Here is an 18,158-nt window from a genome sequence, read left to right on the forward strand (position 1 = left end):
CCGCAAGCGTTGTGGTTGACTGCCTTTCCCTCATAGCACTACATGGGGACCTGAAAGGGCAAACAGGCAGAAGAGTACTAACAGAACAGCAGGATCAGACAATAGGCGATTCAAACAACAACCTCAAGTATTCGCTGTTTGCACGACGTGCGCGTTACCTAGGACTACGCGCGAGTGACTACTCCGAACCTATAGAGAGAGCTGGTCAGCTGTATGTACCAGTCATTCCATTCTGATGTATACGCGTCAATATCCTTTTGATTTCTAACAATATGACAGCACGGCATAGAAGAATCGAGGCCTATACGGGAATCTTCTATATGCAGACGCGTGTTTGATTGACTCTTTCTTCGATAAACGGGGCAGATGGACGGGGATACAGCTCTTCTTACCCCCGACACAATGCGGACTCCCTTGACGGATGCTTCAGCAAGAGTAAACAAATGCCTTGCCCCGATTACAGAGCGAGAGGAGCCACTGAGACAACCACAGCAACAGATGACATCGCCGGTGCCGATGTCCATTGTGACAAGCCCTCTGTCCGCAAAGAATGCCGATGTCAACTGCAGCAGCCCGGCTCCAGGCTCACAGCCAGGGACTAACCGCAATTCTGTAATGTCAGCGGCGTCAATAATCACCAACCAAGGCAAGAGGAAGACACATGTGGGACCATGGCAACTCGGAAGGACACTCGGCACGGGGGTGAGCGGCCGCGTGCGACTGGCGAAGCATTCAGTAACGGGGCAGTTGGCTGCGATCAAGATCGTCTCAAAGAAATCCGCCGCCATAACGCAGAGTGCGAGTATTGCGGGAATGGATAAGAAGGCCAATCGTATCGGAGGTATAGGGCCGCGCCAGATCCCATCCGGGCTGGAGCGCGAGGTTGTCATCATGAAACTGATCGAACACCCAAATGTGATCAATCTCTATGATGTGTGGGAGAACCGGGGCGAATTGTAGGTGGCATTGGACGCAACTGGAAATTATGGCTAACACTACGTAGGTACCTAGTATTAGAGTTCGTTGAAGGGGGCGAGTTGTTCGAGTACGTCTCTGAGAACGCCCCTCTTAGAGAGGACGAAGCGGTACGAATATTTTGCCAGATAATTGCTGGCCTGGGTTATTGCCATCGCTTCAACATCTGTCACCGAGACCTGAAACCAGAAAACATACTTCTCGATGCGCAGGGCAATGTGAAGCTCGCTGACTTTGGAATGGCCGCTCTCCAGCCATCGCATCGCTGGCTAGACACGTCTTGCGGAAGTCCACATTATGCTGCCCCGGAGATCGTCGGAGGGAAAAGATATCTCGGTGACAAGGCAGATATATGGAGCTGCGGCATAATTTTATATGCGTTACTGACAGGCTTTCTACCATTCGACGGAGATGACACCCATCGCACACTAGAGCTGGTGAGGCGAGGAGAGTTTAAAATTCCTCCGAATATTAGTCGTGAAGCGGCGGACCTGATCATACGCATATTGGAGAAGAACCCAGACCATCGAATTAGCATGAGCGAAATATGGAGACACCCTCTGATTAGGAAGTATGAGAAGCGCTACCAAGGGGCAGTGGACTATCATATCGGCCCTGCACCGCCGCTTATGCCCGAAGACTGTGGCCCACCCATCACCAACAAGGAAGACGTCGACATCGACCTTCTGAGGAACCTGCAGACACTATGGCATGATGCTACTCCCGAAGCAATACTGAAGAGGATCTTAGACCCTACGTAAGTCAAGCCATGTCCCTGATTATGATACATGTACCGCCTGCATGGAGGATGCCGAGCGAGTGAACCTGAAGCTGATTGATCGAACAACTAGCCCGAGCCATCAACGCCTGTTTTACAATGCTTTGGTAAAATTTAGAAACGAACAGTTGGAGAATTATCAAGGACAGACTCTCGAGCACTCCGCCAGCGACTATCACCATATATCAGTGGCACCGCGTACACCGAGTCGCCGAACTCGACGTGCGAAGGGCAGCTCAGCGAAGTGGTCGCAATTTCCACCCGTGAAGGAAACAGGAATAAGGACCAAGTATAATGAAGAGCCAAAGTCCTGTGCAACGACGCGAAGCTATGACCCGTTCAGGTCTCCACAAGGAAAATACCCCCCAAGAGAAGCGAAGTGTGCGAAGATCACGGTCTACCGTAATGGGCTCATTGTCGATGTCGATAAGACCGCAAAAGAACCCACAGAAACGGCTCCTCAACCGAGGCCAGCTGCAAAGAACACGGATCTTGAGGTGCCCCAGGTGCCTCAGGTGCCCGAGTGTCCACCGAGCTCACCATTCGTGCTTATGCGTGATAAGCGCATGAAGGTCAATTCCGTCAAATCATTCCATTCAAAGACCTCGTTGTCTGGGTCTCGTCGGGCTCTTTATGTCGCATCAACGCCGCGTTCTGCCAGCTACAAACGTAATGTATCCTTCCACCACAAAAGGAACCGCTCGCAAGGCTCAGTACTATCCACCAAAGCGAGGCCACCGCGGCCGAAAGCCCGCAATATCAGGCTTGATGCAAGTGAAAGCACTGTAATCTCTGATTACGACGATGATCCATTTTCCGACGCACAAGAGAGCCCATCGTTGCCCGCTCAGCCCACAGTTGTGCGTGGAGCTGGTGTTACAGTCAGGAATTGCCCTCAGATGAAAAAGGTGCGAAATAGCGATATCATTTGGAAAGACGATGCGCGGAAGGTGTCCTATGAACTTAGTCAAATATGCGAGGAGGCCTTCAACGGCAGCTCACTGTCCACGAATTGCACCGCCAGCACATGCATTGGATCCGAGACGCCTGCAACATCCTTGTCAATTGCTAGCCCTGAGGTGTCTTATCAACAGCTTGCTTCCAAAGGACACTCAACCACACGCACGGCACCCCCAGCGGCATCGTCGCCACGATCATACACGGCCGCAGAGCTTACTGAAACTCGTCGTAAACTGATCCAGCATTCAACTAAGGACGACTCAGGGAACATCCCGGGCTACTTGAAGCCGATCATTGCACACCTAGATCGTCTGATTGAGCAGGATGAAACGAAACGACGAGAGCGGCGGGATAATCCCATACCTTATCCCAGTGCGCTGAGGGAGCAATCTGTCCGGTCGTCAAGTGAAACCCCGCAGCCACCAGAAGCACCCAAACTCCCGGAAACTGCACCCAACCCTCTAATCAATGCTGGTTACAAAGCAGAAGACCAAGGGAAAGCCGTGCTGCAAACTCCCCAGAAGCATCCTGGCCGCTCCAACCGCGATGGAAAGAGAACAGTTCGCATGGTGCCTCATAGTTCTCTGCAGTCGATGGGGCCTACCAAGGACTTGAACATTCGAAAGAACCGTAGTTCTATTCCCGAAGACATTCCAGAGACACCAGACGTGTGCACAACGGATGCGGAGAAAGAGCAGGCTGCAGCATCTGCACGCAAGTTCGCTTCCCTGAACCCCGGCCAAGACCGGGGTCCCTGCGAACTCGACCCCATTGAAGAAACGCCAGGATCACCCAGACGTAACGGCACTCGTTCTTCAGACAACAAGAAATGGTCCTGGTTCCAGAACAGGGCTCAGATGGCAGGGGATCACACTACAAGAGATTCCAGCGACGTCCCGCAAATCCAACCGAGTTCAGCTACCGTGATCAGGCACCACCAAGGTGACTCGAGAGAAGCGAAGGCCAACACCCAGCGAGATAGTCACTTCAATGGAAAGCCGTCGCGGACGAAGCCTAAAGGCGGATTCTTCAGAAGACTAATGAATAGACGAGCAAGCAAGGAATCGCAGAACCAGGATACAGGTTAGTTTTGTCTACCCATATAGCCAAAACAGGAAACTCATCACCAAGTACAGGCTTTGACACTGCAGACACCAATGTCTTGCTCCACGAGAACATCGAGACTGGTAACACAACAGACACCGAATTCGATGGCAAACCTCTTCCACCTCCTCCGCGCGGTGGAGGAAAAAGCCAGAACTGGTTCGCACGCGTGTTCCAGCTCAAGCCTGCTACTCGAGTGATAGCTCTCAACACATCAACCACCAAAGCTCGGAAATATATTCATAAGACAATGCGTGAGTGGAAGAAATGGGGTATGGAGGAGGTTTACCTTGACAAGGACAAACGAGTCATCTACGGAAGCGTGGGTGAAGTCAATTGTACGTCTCTAGACCACACGGATCAGATCATCATGGAAGAAGCCCAACTAACCCATCTGACTTACAGTGCTAAATCTTCGACCGGTCCAATTCTCCGCTGAATTCTGCACATATCTAGAACAAGGTCGACAGGAGAACCTCAGCCTCGTCCGCTTCAAGCAAGAGCGGGGAGCAGCATCGTCCTTCCACAAGGTGGTCGACACACTCTATCTCCTCATGAAGGGCCAGCACATGCTCATGGAAGATCCTGCGCGAGCAAAAGAGATGGTTCGAATTTTGGACGACTACCCGAACCCTTGAAGATCAGATAATCCCTACCCACCCTTTTGATTCCTATCCCCATACTACTCCCCTAAACTGTTTCTGGACTATCATGACCATCTGGATCTTGCAAGCCTTCTACACCCATCTACCAGGCCCCTTCAAATATTACTGCATATACCCTCAACAAATCTCTTTCCGGACTTCATGTTCATAATCTCTGTCTCCCCAACCCTCTTGACCTCCTCAGGTTCCATTCCCAACCAAATATCTACCAAACAAGAACACTCGCTTGATCTTCAACTTCTCCTTATCTGTCTAACACTTCTCACTTCTGTCACTCTTTCTGAAACATTTCCTTCCTTCGTGATCTTCATTTCCACTTCATAGTTTGTATTCTACTCCAGCGTCTACCGTTCCATATTCTCTCGTGTCTCGTGTCTCCTGTCACTCCATTAATTGAATTTTATTCAAAGCAAACGAACCGGACTAAAGTACTATAACTTGACACCAACGCTCGCTAGTCACTTTTCTCCCTCCCTCCCTACCTACCTACCTAAGTCAATTACTGACAGTCTACAATCATCCCCGCCCCAAAAAAAACCAAAAACACACCATTTTCACTTGTTCTTTTTTCTTATATGCCAGCCAGCCAGCCAGCGAGCTATCTGCCAGTACTTTGTATACATACCTGCTTTTAGCACTATTAGCTCTAATAATTACAGCTTAGTTCAATAATTTTACTCCAAGGCCTGTATGTAGAGCTTAACCTGCTTCTTTTGGACTATATGCTCCTCAGCTTCGAGGATAGTTGGGGACTGTTTCTGTGAGAGGGCTATTGGAGGTAAATAGTAGCTCGCTATGTACGATACTACTATTATGGGTGAGGGCAGATGATGGACGGATGCTGTGCTTTTTCGGTCGTCTATGTAGTCATCCAGGTCTGGGAAATCAACTAAGATAGCAAGTAAGGAATGCTGGTTCCAGGCAATACTGGTGGTTAGATTACAATACAGGATCATGGATAATCGATTGCCTAAACTGGCAAGCCAAGAACCAAGTCTTACTTACAATGGCCTATATGGAAGGAAAGATACATAATAAACAAGATACGTAGGTGTTTGATACTGGACTATATGAGGTAGGTAACGCGGGAAAACAACGAATAATATGCACAAATCAAAATAGGCACCAAAACAATTCGCATGTAACAGAACGCATGGTGATTGCAAGTTGTAAAAGTTGATCAGACAGCCTCCCAAGTATAATACGAATAAAGCAAAAACATCAAAATTTGAAACCAGAATGACCTCCTTTTTCGCGAATGATGGCAAAGTACCGTCCCAAAACAAGCCGTTTCAGAGCAGACAACAAAACTCGGAAACAAGAGCATGAACGCAGGACAGATAGCCTCCCGAAAGTAGTGAAACACATGGAAAAGACAAAGCCACCGCCAATAAAATTTAAGAAAGAAAGCCTCATCACACATCTTGTTCGGAAGGAATGGAAATGCAGCAGATATTCGCACCAATGACTCGTTTCGTGATGGCTAACGCAAAGATAGACATTGCCGACACTTGGAGCGTCCGATCAAAGCTCGTCATCCAGGTAATCCCAGCATAACCGCCTGTTTCCAAGATGCGGTCACTGATCGAAGGACGCAGAGTGTAGATTTCACTTTGCTTGACAATTCTGAGAGCTTCGAACTGGACCTGGTAGTGAAAACGAACGGAAAGACCAACAAGAAAAACGAAATTAGTAGGTCGCCCTAAGTAGTTTATAGCCAGTGACAGTGTCTTCGGAAAGGGAAAAGTTGTAGATGATGAAAAGAACAGAGTGCGATATGATGACTGTCAAGGCACTGTAGCTGCCGATTGAGCGCTGCAACATCGACATCCACATGCGCAGATGACTGTATAGAATAGTCAACAAGACAGACACCCTCGCACTTGAATCGTGCAGCTCGTAACTCTCTTGCGTCTCGTTTCCATGACCTCGTAGCTGAAAACAAAAATTCCATTTTTGCCTCCTCTCCTTTTCGATTGTTTTTATATCCTGATTTCCTTGGACCTCTATTCACTCAAGGCATTGCGTTGCGCTTCAACAGTCGGCGTGATTTAAAAAGGTGTGATCTCCGTCCAGGCATTGCACATGAATTCGTTGTCCTCGCTTCCTCTTGCTCTTTCGTACCCCAATGAACGTGCGGCAATGGCTGCAAAACGAGCAGCATGGGATGAATATTACCACGACTATCACATGGACGTGTGACCAGCACACAAGCTTTGCGCGTCAGCCATCGACGAACTTGGACGTGCCCCCTTCCGCTGCATTTCCATAATCTTTCGAACTCATATCCGTCAAACCACCCTAATCCCCATCATAGCCAACCTGTTGGCTGGATGTCATGTCGGCATAGTCGCAGCACTATTGGCCTAGGCCCCGACGGTTCAATGCATTGAGCATGTCACTATCAGTGCTAGAGCGGCCTTGGCCCTGATTCTGACCTTCTCCAGGATTCAACATGTCTCGCACATTCAATCCGCCGCGAGATGAACCCCCGGGGGTGGAAGTGGGGGGAGGAGTCTGGTTGGGGTTCACAGGAGGATACGGGGAGCTGTGAGGAGACGAGGAATGGCGACCATCATAGGGATAAGTCGATTGCGGAGAGGTACGTCGCTCATGTTGAGGCGGCGGCGGATAGTATGGACTTGTCGCACTATACGTCTGATAGCCAGATGCAGATGTAGCGGGTGTCACCGGGGCGAGATTGGTGGGATCAGGGTATTCAAATCCCGAGCCTGATCCTCGACGACCAACAGGCCTCTATTAAGGAAATTAGTACCCAGAGAAACAATTGGATCGCAATAAAAAGCTCGTGCTACTCACATGATCCTGAGCTCCATTGGGGAGAGGAGGAGCGTTTGCGTATTGAGGGGGGTACACCGATGGAAGTGTACTCTCCGGTTGCTGCTGTGGTGGGAGAGGCTGGCCATGAGCACCATAGAGCATCACTCCTCCGGGAGGCGGTCCGCGGCCTTGGTTCTGGGCATTCCGTAGGTGGGGGTAGGCGGCATGGGCAGGGACAAAGGCTTGCGCCTGGGATGAGACTGGCGTGAACATGCACTCCTGGTTGAATCGGATGCAGTTGCTGCAGCGTCCATCCTGAGAGCTTTCAAATCCCGAGCAACGGATCTATTGATTCCAAAAAAGAAAGGTCAGTTCTGACCGAGTATAATACGGGCCTGCCATAAAGGGAGCCATTTGACAAAACGTACCTTCCGTCTCCGGCAGTAGCGACACGCGATGGCAGTCCGCTGACGAGGAGCAGCAGCTTGATAGACTACTTGAGGCGGAGGGGGTGCGCTGTACATGTCTGGGGGGCGGTAGGAGCCGGGAGGGGGCGCCATGCGGTAGGGGTCCTGCGACTGAGGGGGAATAGTTGCCATGTTCGGCGGAGGCGGATACTGTCCAGGTGCAGGCGGGTATTGGTGATCTGGTGGTGGATAGGAAGCTGGGGGGTATGAAGCTGGTGGAGGGTACGAGGCCGGAGGATACTAATGGGGTGAAGAGAGCATCAAGGTTAGCCAATGCACCGTTTTAACACTCGAGTAAGAGCCGCATCGCAGGCCAGCGGAGATCGAGGTCAAATGAGGGATAATTGAAAATAAAAGATATGATGCATATATGCGACAATGTGAAATGAAGGCAGAGGGCAACATACAGGATATTGTGAGGTTGGCGGATAGTGAGGAGGTTGTTGACCATCACCAGGCTGCTCAGGTTGACTAGTGTTCCATTGCGGTGGAGGCGGATACTGTCCCGGCCGATTAGGATCGTTGAAATCGTTGGGATTGCGGTACGGGCCCTGCCGGTTCGGGTCGTTGTGGTCGTTGGGATTGCCGGACATTGGTAGAGCGAGCGTGCCGGAGAAGCTGATTTATAAAAGGAAAAGGAAAAGGAAAAGGAAAAAGAAAAGACGGGAACGGGCGACGGAGAGAAGCCAGAGAACAGATGCAGGATGATGTGAGGTGAAAGTCACGGTCCCGCGGGTCGTTCAGGCGAAAAGGTAGGCAGGCAGGGATGGTGGAAATGGTAAGGTTCCTTGGAGAGCGCGGGCCGCACGGGCAAAGCGTATGTATGTATGATGCTGTCTGACTGTCTGACTGTATGTATGCTCGTATGTATGGCTCAAGGAATGGACGGTCGTATGTATGTAAGCAGTATGTAAGTACGTAAAGTATGTACGGAGGCGAAAGGTGTCGGTGTAAGGCGACCAGGTTGTGTCGATGCGGAGTCAAAGCCGGTCAGAAAGTCGACCAATTCAAGTACAATTCCAGCTCCCGTCGGGTGATTTTCGAAGCTAGCATAGCCTCGTGGTCACGCTTAAGCCAGAATGGGGGAGGCAGAAGAGCCAGATGAGGGGGGAACAGAGTAAAAAGCAGGAAAGGGAGTGAGTTGAGTTGAGAAGGCGAAATTAAAAAGAGGGAAAGAAAACCCAAAAGAGGTTCTAATCCGCAGATGGAAGAAGCCGAGGAATGAGATGAGCGCGGATAGGTGAGGGAGGGAAGGAAAAAAGACCAGGGGGCAAGAGGGAGGCGGTGGAGGGAAGGAAGACGATTAAGAGGTCGAGGTGGTCAAATTTAGCAAGGGTCAGGGAAGGATGGTAAGGAGGGGGTGGGAAGGTAAGGGAAAATATAGAAGGGAAATAAAGGGACAAAGAGGAAAAGCGAAGGCGTAAAAAATAAAATAAGGGCCAGAAAAATAAAATAAAATAAAAATTGAGAAAATAATAAAAAATGGGGAAAGAGAAATTCTTTTTTTTTTTTTACTTTCTTTTTTCCTTTTGGATTATTTTTTCTTTTTCGGGTTTTTCGAAAAAAGAAAATAGAAAAGGGAAGAAAACGAGAGCCTCGGGGATTTCAGTTATGACGTGAGCGTTGAGCACTGAGGGGCTCCAATGATGATGGCCCGTAATATCAGCCAAAACGAACAGGCTGGGCTGGTAAGTTGCAATAGATATAAAGTTGGAAAACTCGCGAATCAATTCAGAAGACACTTAAAACGCAGCCAGAGTATCTTGAGGTGCAATGGAAGATCTGGGTAGCAAAAACGGGAGTACAAGACCTGAACAAATCGGAAGATAGAGCGTATGGTAGATACCGCAGCCCAGAGGAAGGGGAATAGAGAGCTTATGAAGGGCTCTCTCTTTAAACCGAGAAGGTGATACTAGTCTGTTATAAGAATGGTGGTGGTTGTCAGCAAAGCAAGACGCAATAGCGTCTCCAATGCCTGACAGTAGCGCAATGCAACTGTCAGTAATGATCAGACACCAAAGAAACCGAAGCTGCGAGGAGAACAGGGTCGGGCCTGTTGACCCATGGCTGTAGTGAAAATGCTGCGGTTTTTGAAGATGCAAACCGACTATCTGTGGGAGGGCGTGCACACACCTGTCTGCCATTTTACCCCTTCGTACCCTTCTCTTTCCTCAATTATTGCCGAATGTAAAGACAGAAAAAGGAAAGAAAGGGAATTAATGAGCCCACGTAGATCTTGATGCCTAGGATTCTTAGGCAAACATGATTTCTGCAGGAAATAAAAAGCAATGCGATGACAAGGAAGCCATATCTTCGATATTGGGAACAGGTGCATATGGACAGGTTGAACCTTTCCCAGATAGTCCAGGAAATACGGGGATACTGCATGATACTCCACTATCTATGCGAATCAAAAAACCAAGAAAGTTGAAGAGACTTGAGTACTAGAAAGCTAAGACCTAACTAACATGGTACGGAAAACTGCCAAAGTGAAGAGACTGGTCAATGTATACACATGAATGGATTGAGAACAGATGCCCCCATACTGTTTACTGAACTCTAGGTAAGAGTAAGAATCTAGTGAAATGAAAGGACGAGGTCGGAAAAGGCAATGTTCTTTTTGGGACACTCTAGCAGACGCAGACTTTATAACCCATTGTCTAGTTTATCTCTGTTTTTCATTTTGTAATTTCACGAACGACCTTTAGCAATGACTCGGTTGAGGCGCTTTTCTTCTGAACTAATTCCCACTTGTGCTGGTTGAAAACATATAGAATGATTGACTAACTGGAACGGCTCTATCCCGATCACCCAAAAGGATTTCCCAGTGCGACGGGAAGAGGCCAAAATGGACTCTTTCTGGGTCGCCGAGTCCGCCGGTCCGTCCGGGAGGCGAAAAGGAAAACGGTTGGATCAAGCGCGTCAAAAACGACACGAGACGCAGGGTACGAGTCCCACGGCTGGCGGAAGCGGAAAGGCGGGAAGATTCGCGATGGGGACTTCCAAAGAATGCAACAGGTGGTTATTTGGGTCGACTGGGTCCCTGGATACGATGCGGGTATGAGGAGCGAGGAATCATGGCGCGCCTACTACTTTTCATACCCGTTCTAGCTACGCGCGACTCTGGTACGTATTAATCAAGACAAAAAAGCGGAGGCGATCTAGTATTATGGTGTCCTCAACTAGTCTCCATGATGGATACTATCATTGGTTCTGCTGGAGAAAATCACCACGCGGGCAATTAATTTGTCGTGGGTGCTAGAATCACCATGGAACCCAGGCTCCGTCGTCGGGCAAATGAATAGTAGTAGTACCAGACGGTTTGGGAAGGGTAATTGGTCGATCCACCATTTTGAGAAGAGAGGGGGGGGGGGAAACGATACTATGGGTGGTACTGTATCTTCTATTGTCTCAATATTTACTAAGATAGAATGATTAGGACAGAATGTGTGGACCATCTTCAGCAAAATAAAAAGCTGTGAAATTTCAGTATGTTCTGGTGTAGTATTGCTGACTCGACGAGAGGATGTGGTGGGTGTAAAAAAAATAAAGGCAGGGGAAAGAAAAAGAAAGAGGTGTGAGAGAAGAGGGAAAAAAAAAATAAAATAAAAAACACATGTGGAAGGATGGAGTAGCGGTCATGGAAAGGAATAGCGTAGAAGAACGGTCCGCAGACCAGGTGGACCCTGTCCAACGCGCCAGCGACCCATAGACATGGACGGGGACTCACCTAAGACGCAGCTAAAGTATTCACGGTTCCATGGGGATCAGCTGAATCGCTGTAAGGCCCTCGGGTTGGGCGTTTGGCAGGCCCCGGCGACCGCACAAACAGCCACTCCTGTTGCGTCTAGAGCCTGAAGAGGGGCGTAAGTTTGCCAGAAGGCGCAAGTGACGACTGATGACGGAGGGAGGGTACGCCGGGACGGGTAAAGGCGCCGTGACGGAACTCCACCGACCGCTTCAAGTCCTTCCGTCTCCAGTTTGGGGGCTTAGTCGCGTTTTCTACTTATTACGGTGTCCTATTTTTCTTTTCACTGGCTTTTTTTTTTTCTTTTAATTCTCATTTTCCTCATCTCCCTCTATTGGTATATCTTTTCTGCTTCTTTCCTTTTGCGAATATTATTTCTTTTTCTTCTTATTTTTTTATTGTGGTGTCCTGCTCCTATCTTTTGGGTATTTTGACATTATACACGGTAATAGTGTTTGTCCCCCTTTGGGCGGGCATTGAAACACCGTTGCGGATTGTAATTCACATGACCACTTTGCCATGGCTGAATGGGCGTTGAAACTATCCCAGTTACAGCATTTGTGCCGGGTCTTTGTGCTTTTGGACTGGTACCAAGATAGGAACTGACTGCAGTAGTCACTACTACTACGTACTACGTACTAGGTACACTAGGTAAGTAGTCCATACATACAGCTGGCAGTACTCCGCTCGTTTCAAACATACGGAAAAATACCAGTGTATACCCAGTACTAGCACCAAGCAGTCTAAAGTCGGCCACAACACATATGCGAAGCAGCGCACTACACGAAAATATCGGAGGTGCTAGGCATCGTTTCTATTAGCCAATGCATCTCCAAGGCGCCAGTTCAAACTGGCTCAGAACAAGGCCACACGCCACGTCGAATATTTGCCAACAAGGACAGAATCATCCTTACTAAGGTTTCAGTAAGAAATAGTGCTTACTCGAATCTCCACGGGCAACAATCAGTACTAGTAATGCTGGAGCATGTACCATAGAGAACTAGGTATTATGATAACCACTGCTTGGATAATGCTGCTACATGCATACTGGCTCACTACGTCGAGCTACTTACTTTGCACTTCCAGCATTATTCCACCCTCAAATAAGTTCAATGATCCAGGCTGAGTTCGGGGAAGGGACATCCTGGCTCCACCCGGGTAAAGCCCGAAGCCCCGAACTTTTAAAGAAAGAGGGGCTGACGGCCCGTGGATGGCAAAAGCTCTGTCGGAACCCTACTAAATACTGCACATCACTAGTTCTTCTTCAATATGGTTGCAGAATATGAATAATCATCGGCAGTACTACTGCCGACCTTGCTGCTGCATACATACTCGACAACACAGCGGCCCACAAACAACTTCGTCCTGGTCACACTGCTTTGATTTGCTTGATTTACAGGAGGAAACGGCAACGCACATGCACAGGCAACAATCAGAAGACTAGAAAAAACAAATAAATAAATTATTCTTCTAGGGAAGGAATGGAAAGGAAGTGTGGGAATCCAGCCTTAATGTCCCACTTTCCTCATGCTGTGTTCCTTTGTCCCGGAGTACTTTTTTCCTTCTCTCAACGAAGTTGGTTCGCTCTGTTTGGGGAAAAAAAAAACCAACAGCTCTCAACACATTCACTTCCTTTTCTCCGTTTACCAATTATTCGATGGGAACTTATTAGGAAGGTGGTTTTACCTCCGATTTGGTATTTCTTCTCAATTCCCAGAGCTCCGGTACGAAGGGGGCCGGGCAATATTGAACCATGGTTGCTTGCCACTTAGTGTACCACAAATCGGGGCCTCGGAGCAATGCATCGTGGCTTTCTTACCAAGCAGACAGTGTCTCGAACCAGCCCACTCATTTCATCCTCAACGCATCCTCAAATAATGATTATTGGGATTGTCGGGGTCTTGTTTGCCGGTACCTGGGCACTCCTTACATACATACCATGATCCGATGACCGGAGGGGGGGGATAGTGGGTGAAATTGCAGAAGAAGAAAAGGACGCTTGCACAGACAAAGGAGGGGTGGGGAAGGGAGCACGCCAAAGCTGGTCATCAGCTGCAACCAGCCTAGAAGGTAAGTAGGTACTTTGCAGCTAACTAAAGTTGTTGTCATTTTTTAATGATACATACCTGCCCGCCTTTGCTGCATCGCACATGCGAGGAACAGCCACTAACTACCCTTACTGCACAGCTTGGCTGCATCCTCTTCAGGCTCTCGTTTGCCTGCTGAAAGAAAAAGAAATGAAAAATTGCTGATAAGACGCTACTGTATGGTCGTTGTATGACGATACAAGGTACATACGAAGGTAGTATAATATACTACTTACATACAACAAGGTGCGCCCCGGGCCTCTGCCGAACAGAAAGGCAGGATATGTATGCTTCGCAGTAGTGCCCGCGTGCATGCAGCGGCTGCCTTGTTGTGGTCAGGGCTCAATCCAACACACATCCCTGTGGCCAAACTGGCATCATTTGATTGGGGTAGCACGACTGGGAACTCCCTCCAACCTGGCTCCCAAACAAGCAAACATCTGCACCATCTCAATTCTTCACGATCTTGTCTCTAATATGACTCGTCATCAGCGGGAGCCTGCATCTTTCAGAGCTAATTGTTATGACAGACTAGCAGAAGGAAGAAAGAGAAAAAAACAAATAAATGCACAATCACGGGGAATAGAACAATAATAAAAATACTAAACTGACCAGCCCTCACACACCATACGCACGAGTCACCTGTCGATTTACTATTATCTTCCTGGTTCAACCCTCGGCCCTTCTGATCAATGAGGGGTTGGCTACCTCTACTACCCATGGCCCCCAATGCCCAGGATCCCTTGCATCCTCCAACCATACCTGGGGCATGTTTCGAACGGTACGGTCCAACCCGTCCGCAAGGGCTATCAGCAATAGATGCAGCTCAGATATGCAGCCTGAGACTTGACTTGGAGAGAATTGAACGGGATCAAGGCATCAGGCATATCGCGTGGACCACCCACCCCACCGTTTGTTACCCAGGTTCCCCTCGTTTCTCTCCCTCCCTCGCCTCGGGGTTGATTGCATGCGTGCATGCATGCGTGAATGATCAAACGAAAACCCAAGAGGGATGGTACCTGAGGTTGCAAGGAACCAATAACATACACGTACATGGTTCCAGGCCCCATAATTCCAAGTTACCTCAGGCATGTTAGATACGTAGTAGAAATGGATGAGGGGGTGGGCGGGCGCCCGGACCGGGACATGCGAGATACTCCCGCGCGCGGCGGATGTACCGTCCCATTGCCCCGAAAGGGGGTAAGGACCACCATGGATGGAAACTCTCTTTCTTCACTGCTTTGAAGAAAGAAAGAAATTAAGAAATTGCGATTTTCAACCAATAGCGAAATTCGCCCTGACCATTCAGAAATACGATTGGGTCACGGATCCTCGAAAATCCTGATGATGGTGGTATGGGGACTCTTTCAAGTGTGACCATCATCATCATCATCATCACCATATCACTATGTATCACCATATCAAAATGTTGCAACGCTACCTACTTACTACTCCGATGTTCATATGTAGTAGTACTACTAGCCTTAGTAGCTTAGTCTCCGTAGATACTCCGTAGAAACTCCAGGTTTTAAATTTTGCGCGGAAAGGGATACCGTAGTATGTGCCTTCCTTGGAAACCAAAACCATTGCCATGGATTCCCTTCTATCTATCTTGAACGAACCTGACACACAAAGAAAATAGGATTCGCTGGGTATACGGTCCGAGGCGCGGGTTATCCATGTTTCATCCATACCTGAAGTTCCTTCATATTAAGTACTACTCTCTAGTACGATACGCAAACAAAAGAGAGATTTGAGTGCAAAATCATGATCTATAGAATTAAATAAAATAAAATAAAGTCGGATAAAGAATCAGAATGAGAGGTTTAATGTGGCTTGAGTTAGACTAGACTAGACGAAAAGAAAGAGAAGAAGAAGAAGAAGAAGAAGAAAAGAAGCCACACACAGAGGCAAACTTCCATAACAGAAAACCCCACTACGTACTACGTTGAATCGTTAATATTACCTGATTACCGGACGTAGTAGTCAAGTCAGACTACCTTACCTATACTACTTACTGAACTAACTACGTACTAAATAGACTACTACTCACCTACTCGATTTGCTCAGATTTGTACGTAAGCCATGGGGTAACGGTGTTTGGGGGCCAAAAAAATAGTAGTAGAAATAATTTTCTGCCGTCTGGACGAATGATAAAAAGACACACAGGCTAGATCGCATACCATTTGTTCTGAAAGGAAGTGAAAAAAAAAATATTAAAAAGTGAAAAGTTGATCCAAGTGGAGAGAAAGGAGAGAGGAGAAAGTAAGAAAGAGAGGGCGAAAGAGAGAATCCATTACTCGACTAAAGAATGTCCCCGCAAAAAGCAGCTCGTTTTTACGAGTGGGCACAGAGGTGGGCACGGAGTGATGCAAGTCAGTCCCAAAGGTTAAGCGACAGCCGCGGCGCTATCCCATTGGCGTAGGAGAAGCCCTTGAGTTACCGACGCCTCGATTGTGGTTGGGTCCAGCAGGGAAAGGAGCGCTCCGAACCGTAGTCGCACGGCAGCTGATTGGCACACGGCGCGGGGACCATGGGCACCAAATCCCGGTGAATTTAGGTTCCCTTTTCTTCTCTTGTCGGTTCATGGTTCAGCGGTAACGCACTACTTAGTAGTACTTACTACCCAGTGGTTGGGTCGCTCGGAGGATGTTCGGTTCCGGCGATAAATACCTTGAGTTACCGTGCGGTGAGCGGCATGTGTACCGGGGCTCGAATTGCGCTGCTGATACGGAGGCGCTTTGCTCGCATTTCATTGGGTCGGCGGGGCCGCCAACTGTGTCCTTTCCATGGATCAGACCTTCTACTGGAGCTCATACGAAGGGGCATCGAAGGTCCCGGCCACATGGGATGATGGAGCAAAAATAATTAAAGTGGCGATGGGAAAGTTGTCCTCGCGCTTGTGAGAGAGATAGAGTGGGTTCGACATCCTCTCTCTCATTCTCTTGTCTCAAGGTGTGTGCCCACCTAACCACCCACCATCCTCCGTCCTGTGGAAAGAAGTGGAGGTCACTATACACGGGCGGAATGGCAGAGGGGATCCATTAGGCGGTGAGCCTGGTTACCGGGATTACCGTCACGTCTTGAACAGATTAGTGGCAAGCAGGGCGCTTCCACTTATGCATGATTACAGACACTTGTATCCGAGGGCTGGTAACAGTGGTGTGCGGCTCCAGTGGTCATAGTGGGTATGAACGCTCCGAGCACGACACTGTGCTGAGCTGAAAACAGATGAAAGACCTGACTGGCAAGCTGATACCAAACCTAAGAGGTTGCACCGACATGATAGGCTCGGTCCGCGGTTGCCCACCTGCCGCTTCAGGCATCTAATCGGTGGATATTGTGGCGGTGTCGAGCACGACGATGAGATAATCTTGAGTTAGGAAAGCCCGAAAAGAGGTTGCAGAATGCTTGTGCGTGTTCCTGTGCTTTGACAAATCAGGCTGACACTCACTCACTACTTATCAAAGTTGTGTGTGTGTCTGGATCAAGTCGCACGTATGATGTGTAAGACCATCCTTCCGCGTTGGCCCTGTGACAAAGGATGGCGCTTAGATACTTAGTATGAGCGAGCGGCGCCCCCTAGCATCAATTAGTTGATGAAGGGAAGGGCCGTGAGAGACACACTTATAGTGGGGAGTTCTAAGTTTCCCAGTGCTACAGCCTTGGGACGGCGCCAGACGGGCATGACCATGGCCCGATCGGTAGCGATTGAAAATAACTTGCATTAGCGTCACCCGGTTCAATTTCTGTCGAGCGGGAAACGGCCATGGGTATTTGGGGAGTGGTAGTTAATTACGGGATGGATAGTAAGTAGTCAGCCACAACGTTTTTTATTTTTTTTTTTATTTCATTTTCTTCGGAGAGATAGCACCCGTGTCCCGGAGCCTGGGATTCGAGTATGTGTGTGTGTGTGTGTGTGGACTGTGGAAGTGCAATGTTTGTGCGGGGTCTGGTGACATATCCAAGATTCAATGAAGTTATGAAAATGGGGCCGGCCAAGATCCTTGTTTTATGTCGCAATGGCCGAAGTGTTCTTTTTTTTTCTTGAGGGGAAAGAGATTCCAAACCGGTGAATCTGACAGACAGGCAGACACGGATGCACCCACTGGGCACATGGGAGCGGCAAGGGAGCTAGTCTCTAGCCCTTCAAGGGTAGGTGCTTAGTGGAAGTTAGAAGACGTGGCTGGCAACGACGATTCGCTGTGGAGGCAGAGTCATCACCGCTCTCATCCGTAACAAGTCCAAGCATCTGCAACCTAATCACACTGAGATAGCACGGCCAAGTGCGAACCCCTTTGTGTTCCCACCCTCCATCATCCGTTGAGTCCATCATTGATTGATTATCTCTCACGTAGGAGGTCGGGGATTGGGTGCAATAGTCGTCAACGTAGACGGAGGGAGCAGTAGCATGACATCAGTCGACGGTATCGTGTGACAGCAGTAGTAACTTCCGTTTTGGGGGAGTGCTGAAAAGAACAACATTCCCATTTGAACAAGGTTTCTTTTATCATTGGCAATTCTTTTCTATTTTCTTTTCTTCTTACTTTGTTTTTCTATTATTATTATTATTATTATTATTATTATTATTAT

At 48.6% G+C, this 18,158-nt stretch overlaps 5 protein-coding genes across 5 annotated transcripts; 2 read left to right on the forward strand and 3 right to left on the reverse strand.

Moving 5' to 3' along the window:
• Nucleotides 1-402: 402 nt before the first annotated feature.
• On the forward strand, nt 403-4,455 carry BO79DRAFT_232130 (serine/threonine-protein kinase; the record flags this gene model as incomplete). Its single annotated transcript, XM_025684209.1, has 6 exons — nt 403-956; nt 1,004-1,354; nt 1,544-1,732; nt 1,827-3,796; nt 3,850-4,155; nt 4,223-4,455. 6 exons carry the CDS (start codon nt 403-405, stop codon nt 4,453-4,455), a joined length of 3,603 nt encoding a protein of 1,200 aa, XP_025535649.1.
• A 701-nt stretch (nt 4,456-5,156) lies between these two features.
• Nucleotides 5,157-6,436, reverse strand: BO79DRAFT_221405 (uncharacterized protein; the record flags this gene model as incomplete). The annotated part of the gene is made up of 4 exons (XM_025683517.1): nt 5,157-5,251; nt 5,488-5,493; nt 5,945-6,184; nt 6,268-6,436. The coding sequence occupies 4 exons, from the start codon at nt 6,434-6,436 to the stop codon at nt 5,157-5,159; spliced, it is 510 nt and encodes a 169-aa protein (XP_025535650.1).
• On the reverse strand, nt 6,373-7,960 carry BO79DRAFT_51597 (Zn(II)2Cys6 transcription factor domain-containing protein). Its single transcript, XM_025689360.1, has 3 exons — nt 7,692-7,960; nt 7,303-7,608; nt 6,373-7,239 (listed from the first exon to the last, which is right to left on the reverse strand). Exons 1-3 carry the CDS (start codon nt 7,860-7,862, stop codon nt 6,841-6,843), a joined length of 876 nt encoding a protein of 291 aa, XP_025535651.1. The 5' UTR covers nt 7,863-7,960; the 3' UTR covers nt 6,373-6,840.
• A 2,618-nt stretch (nt 7,961-10,578) lies between these two features.
• Nucleotides 10,579-10,841, forward strand: BO79DRAFT_259006 (uncharacterized protein; the record flags this gene model as incomplete). The annotated part of the gene is made up of 2 exons (XM_025686347.1): nt 10,579-10,609; nt 10,675-10,841. The coding sequence occupies 2 exons, from the start codon at nt 10,579-10,581 to the stop codon at nt 10,839-10,841; spliced, it is 198 nt and encodes a 65-aa protein (XP_025535652.1).
• A 5,077-nt stretch (nt 10,842-15,918) lies between these two features.
• BO79DRAFT_51609 (uncharacterized protein) lies at nt 15,919-16,213 on the reverse strand. Its single transcript, XM_025689361.1, has one exon. The coding sequence runs from the start codon at nt 16,151-16,153 to the stop codon at nt 15,974-15,976; it is 180 nt and encodes a 59-aa protein (XP_025535653.1). The 5' UTR covers nt 16,154-16,213; the 3' UTR covers nt 15,919-15,973.
• Nucleotides 16,214-18,158: the final 1,945 nt, after the last annotated feature.

This window comes from Aspergillus costaricaensis, assembly GCF_003184835.1.
Source record: "Aspergillus costaricaensis CBS 115574 unplaced genomic scaffold BO79scaffold_37, whole genome shotgun sequence".
NCBI lineage: Eukaryota > Fungi > Ascomycota > Eurotiomycetes > Eurotiales > Aspergillaceae > Aspergillus > Aspergillus costaricensis.

Coding starts and splice junctions, on each gene's coding strand:
- BO79DRAFT_51597 (XM_025689360.1), bottom strand. CDS start 7,862: ATGGCAACTATTCCCCCTCAGTCGCAGGACCCCTACCGCATGGCGCCC. Junction 7,609..7,691: donor GCTACTGCCGGAGACGGAAG/GTACGTTTTGTC, acceptor TGGAATCAATAG/ATCCGTTGCTCGGGATTTGA. Junction 7,240..7,302: donor CCAATGGAGCTCAGGATCAT/GTGAGTAGCACG, acceptor TTTCCTTAATAG/AGGCCTGTTGGTCGTCGAGG.
- BO79DRAFT_51609 (XM_025689361.1), bottom strand. CDS start 16,153: ATGAACCGACAAGAGAAGAAAAGGGAACCTAAATTCACCGGGATTTGG.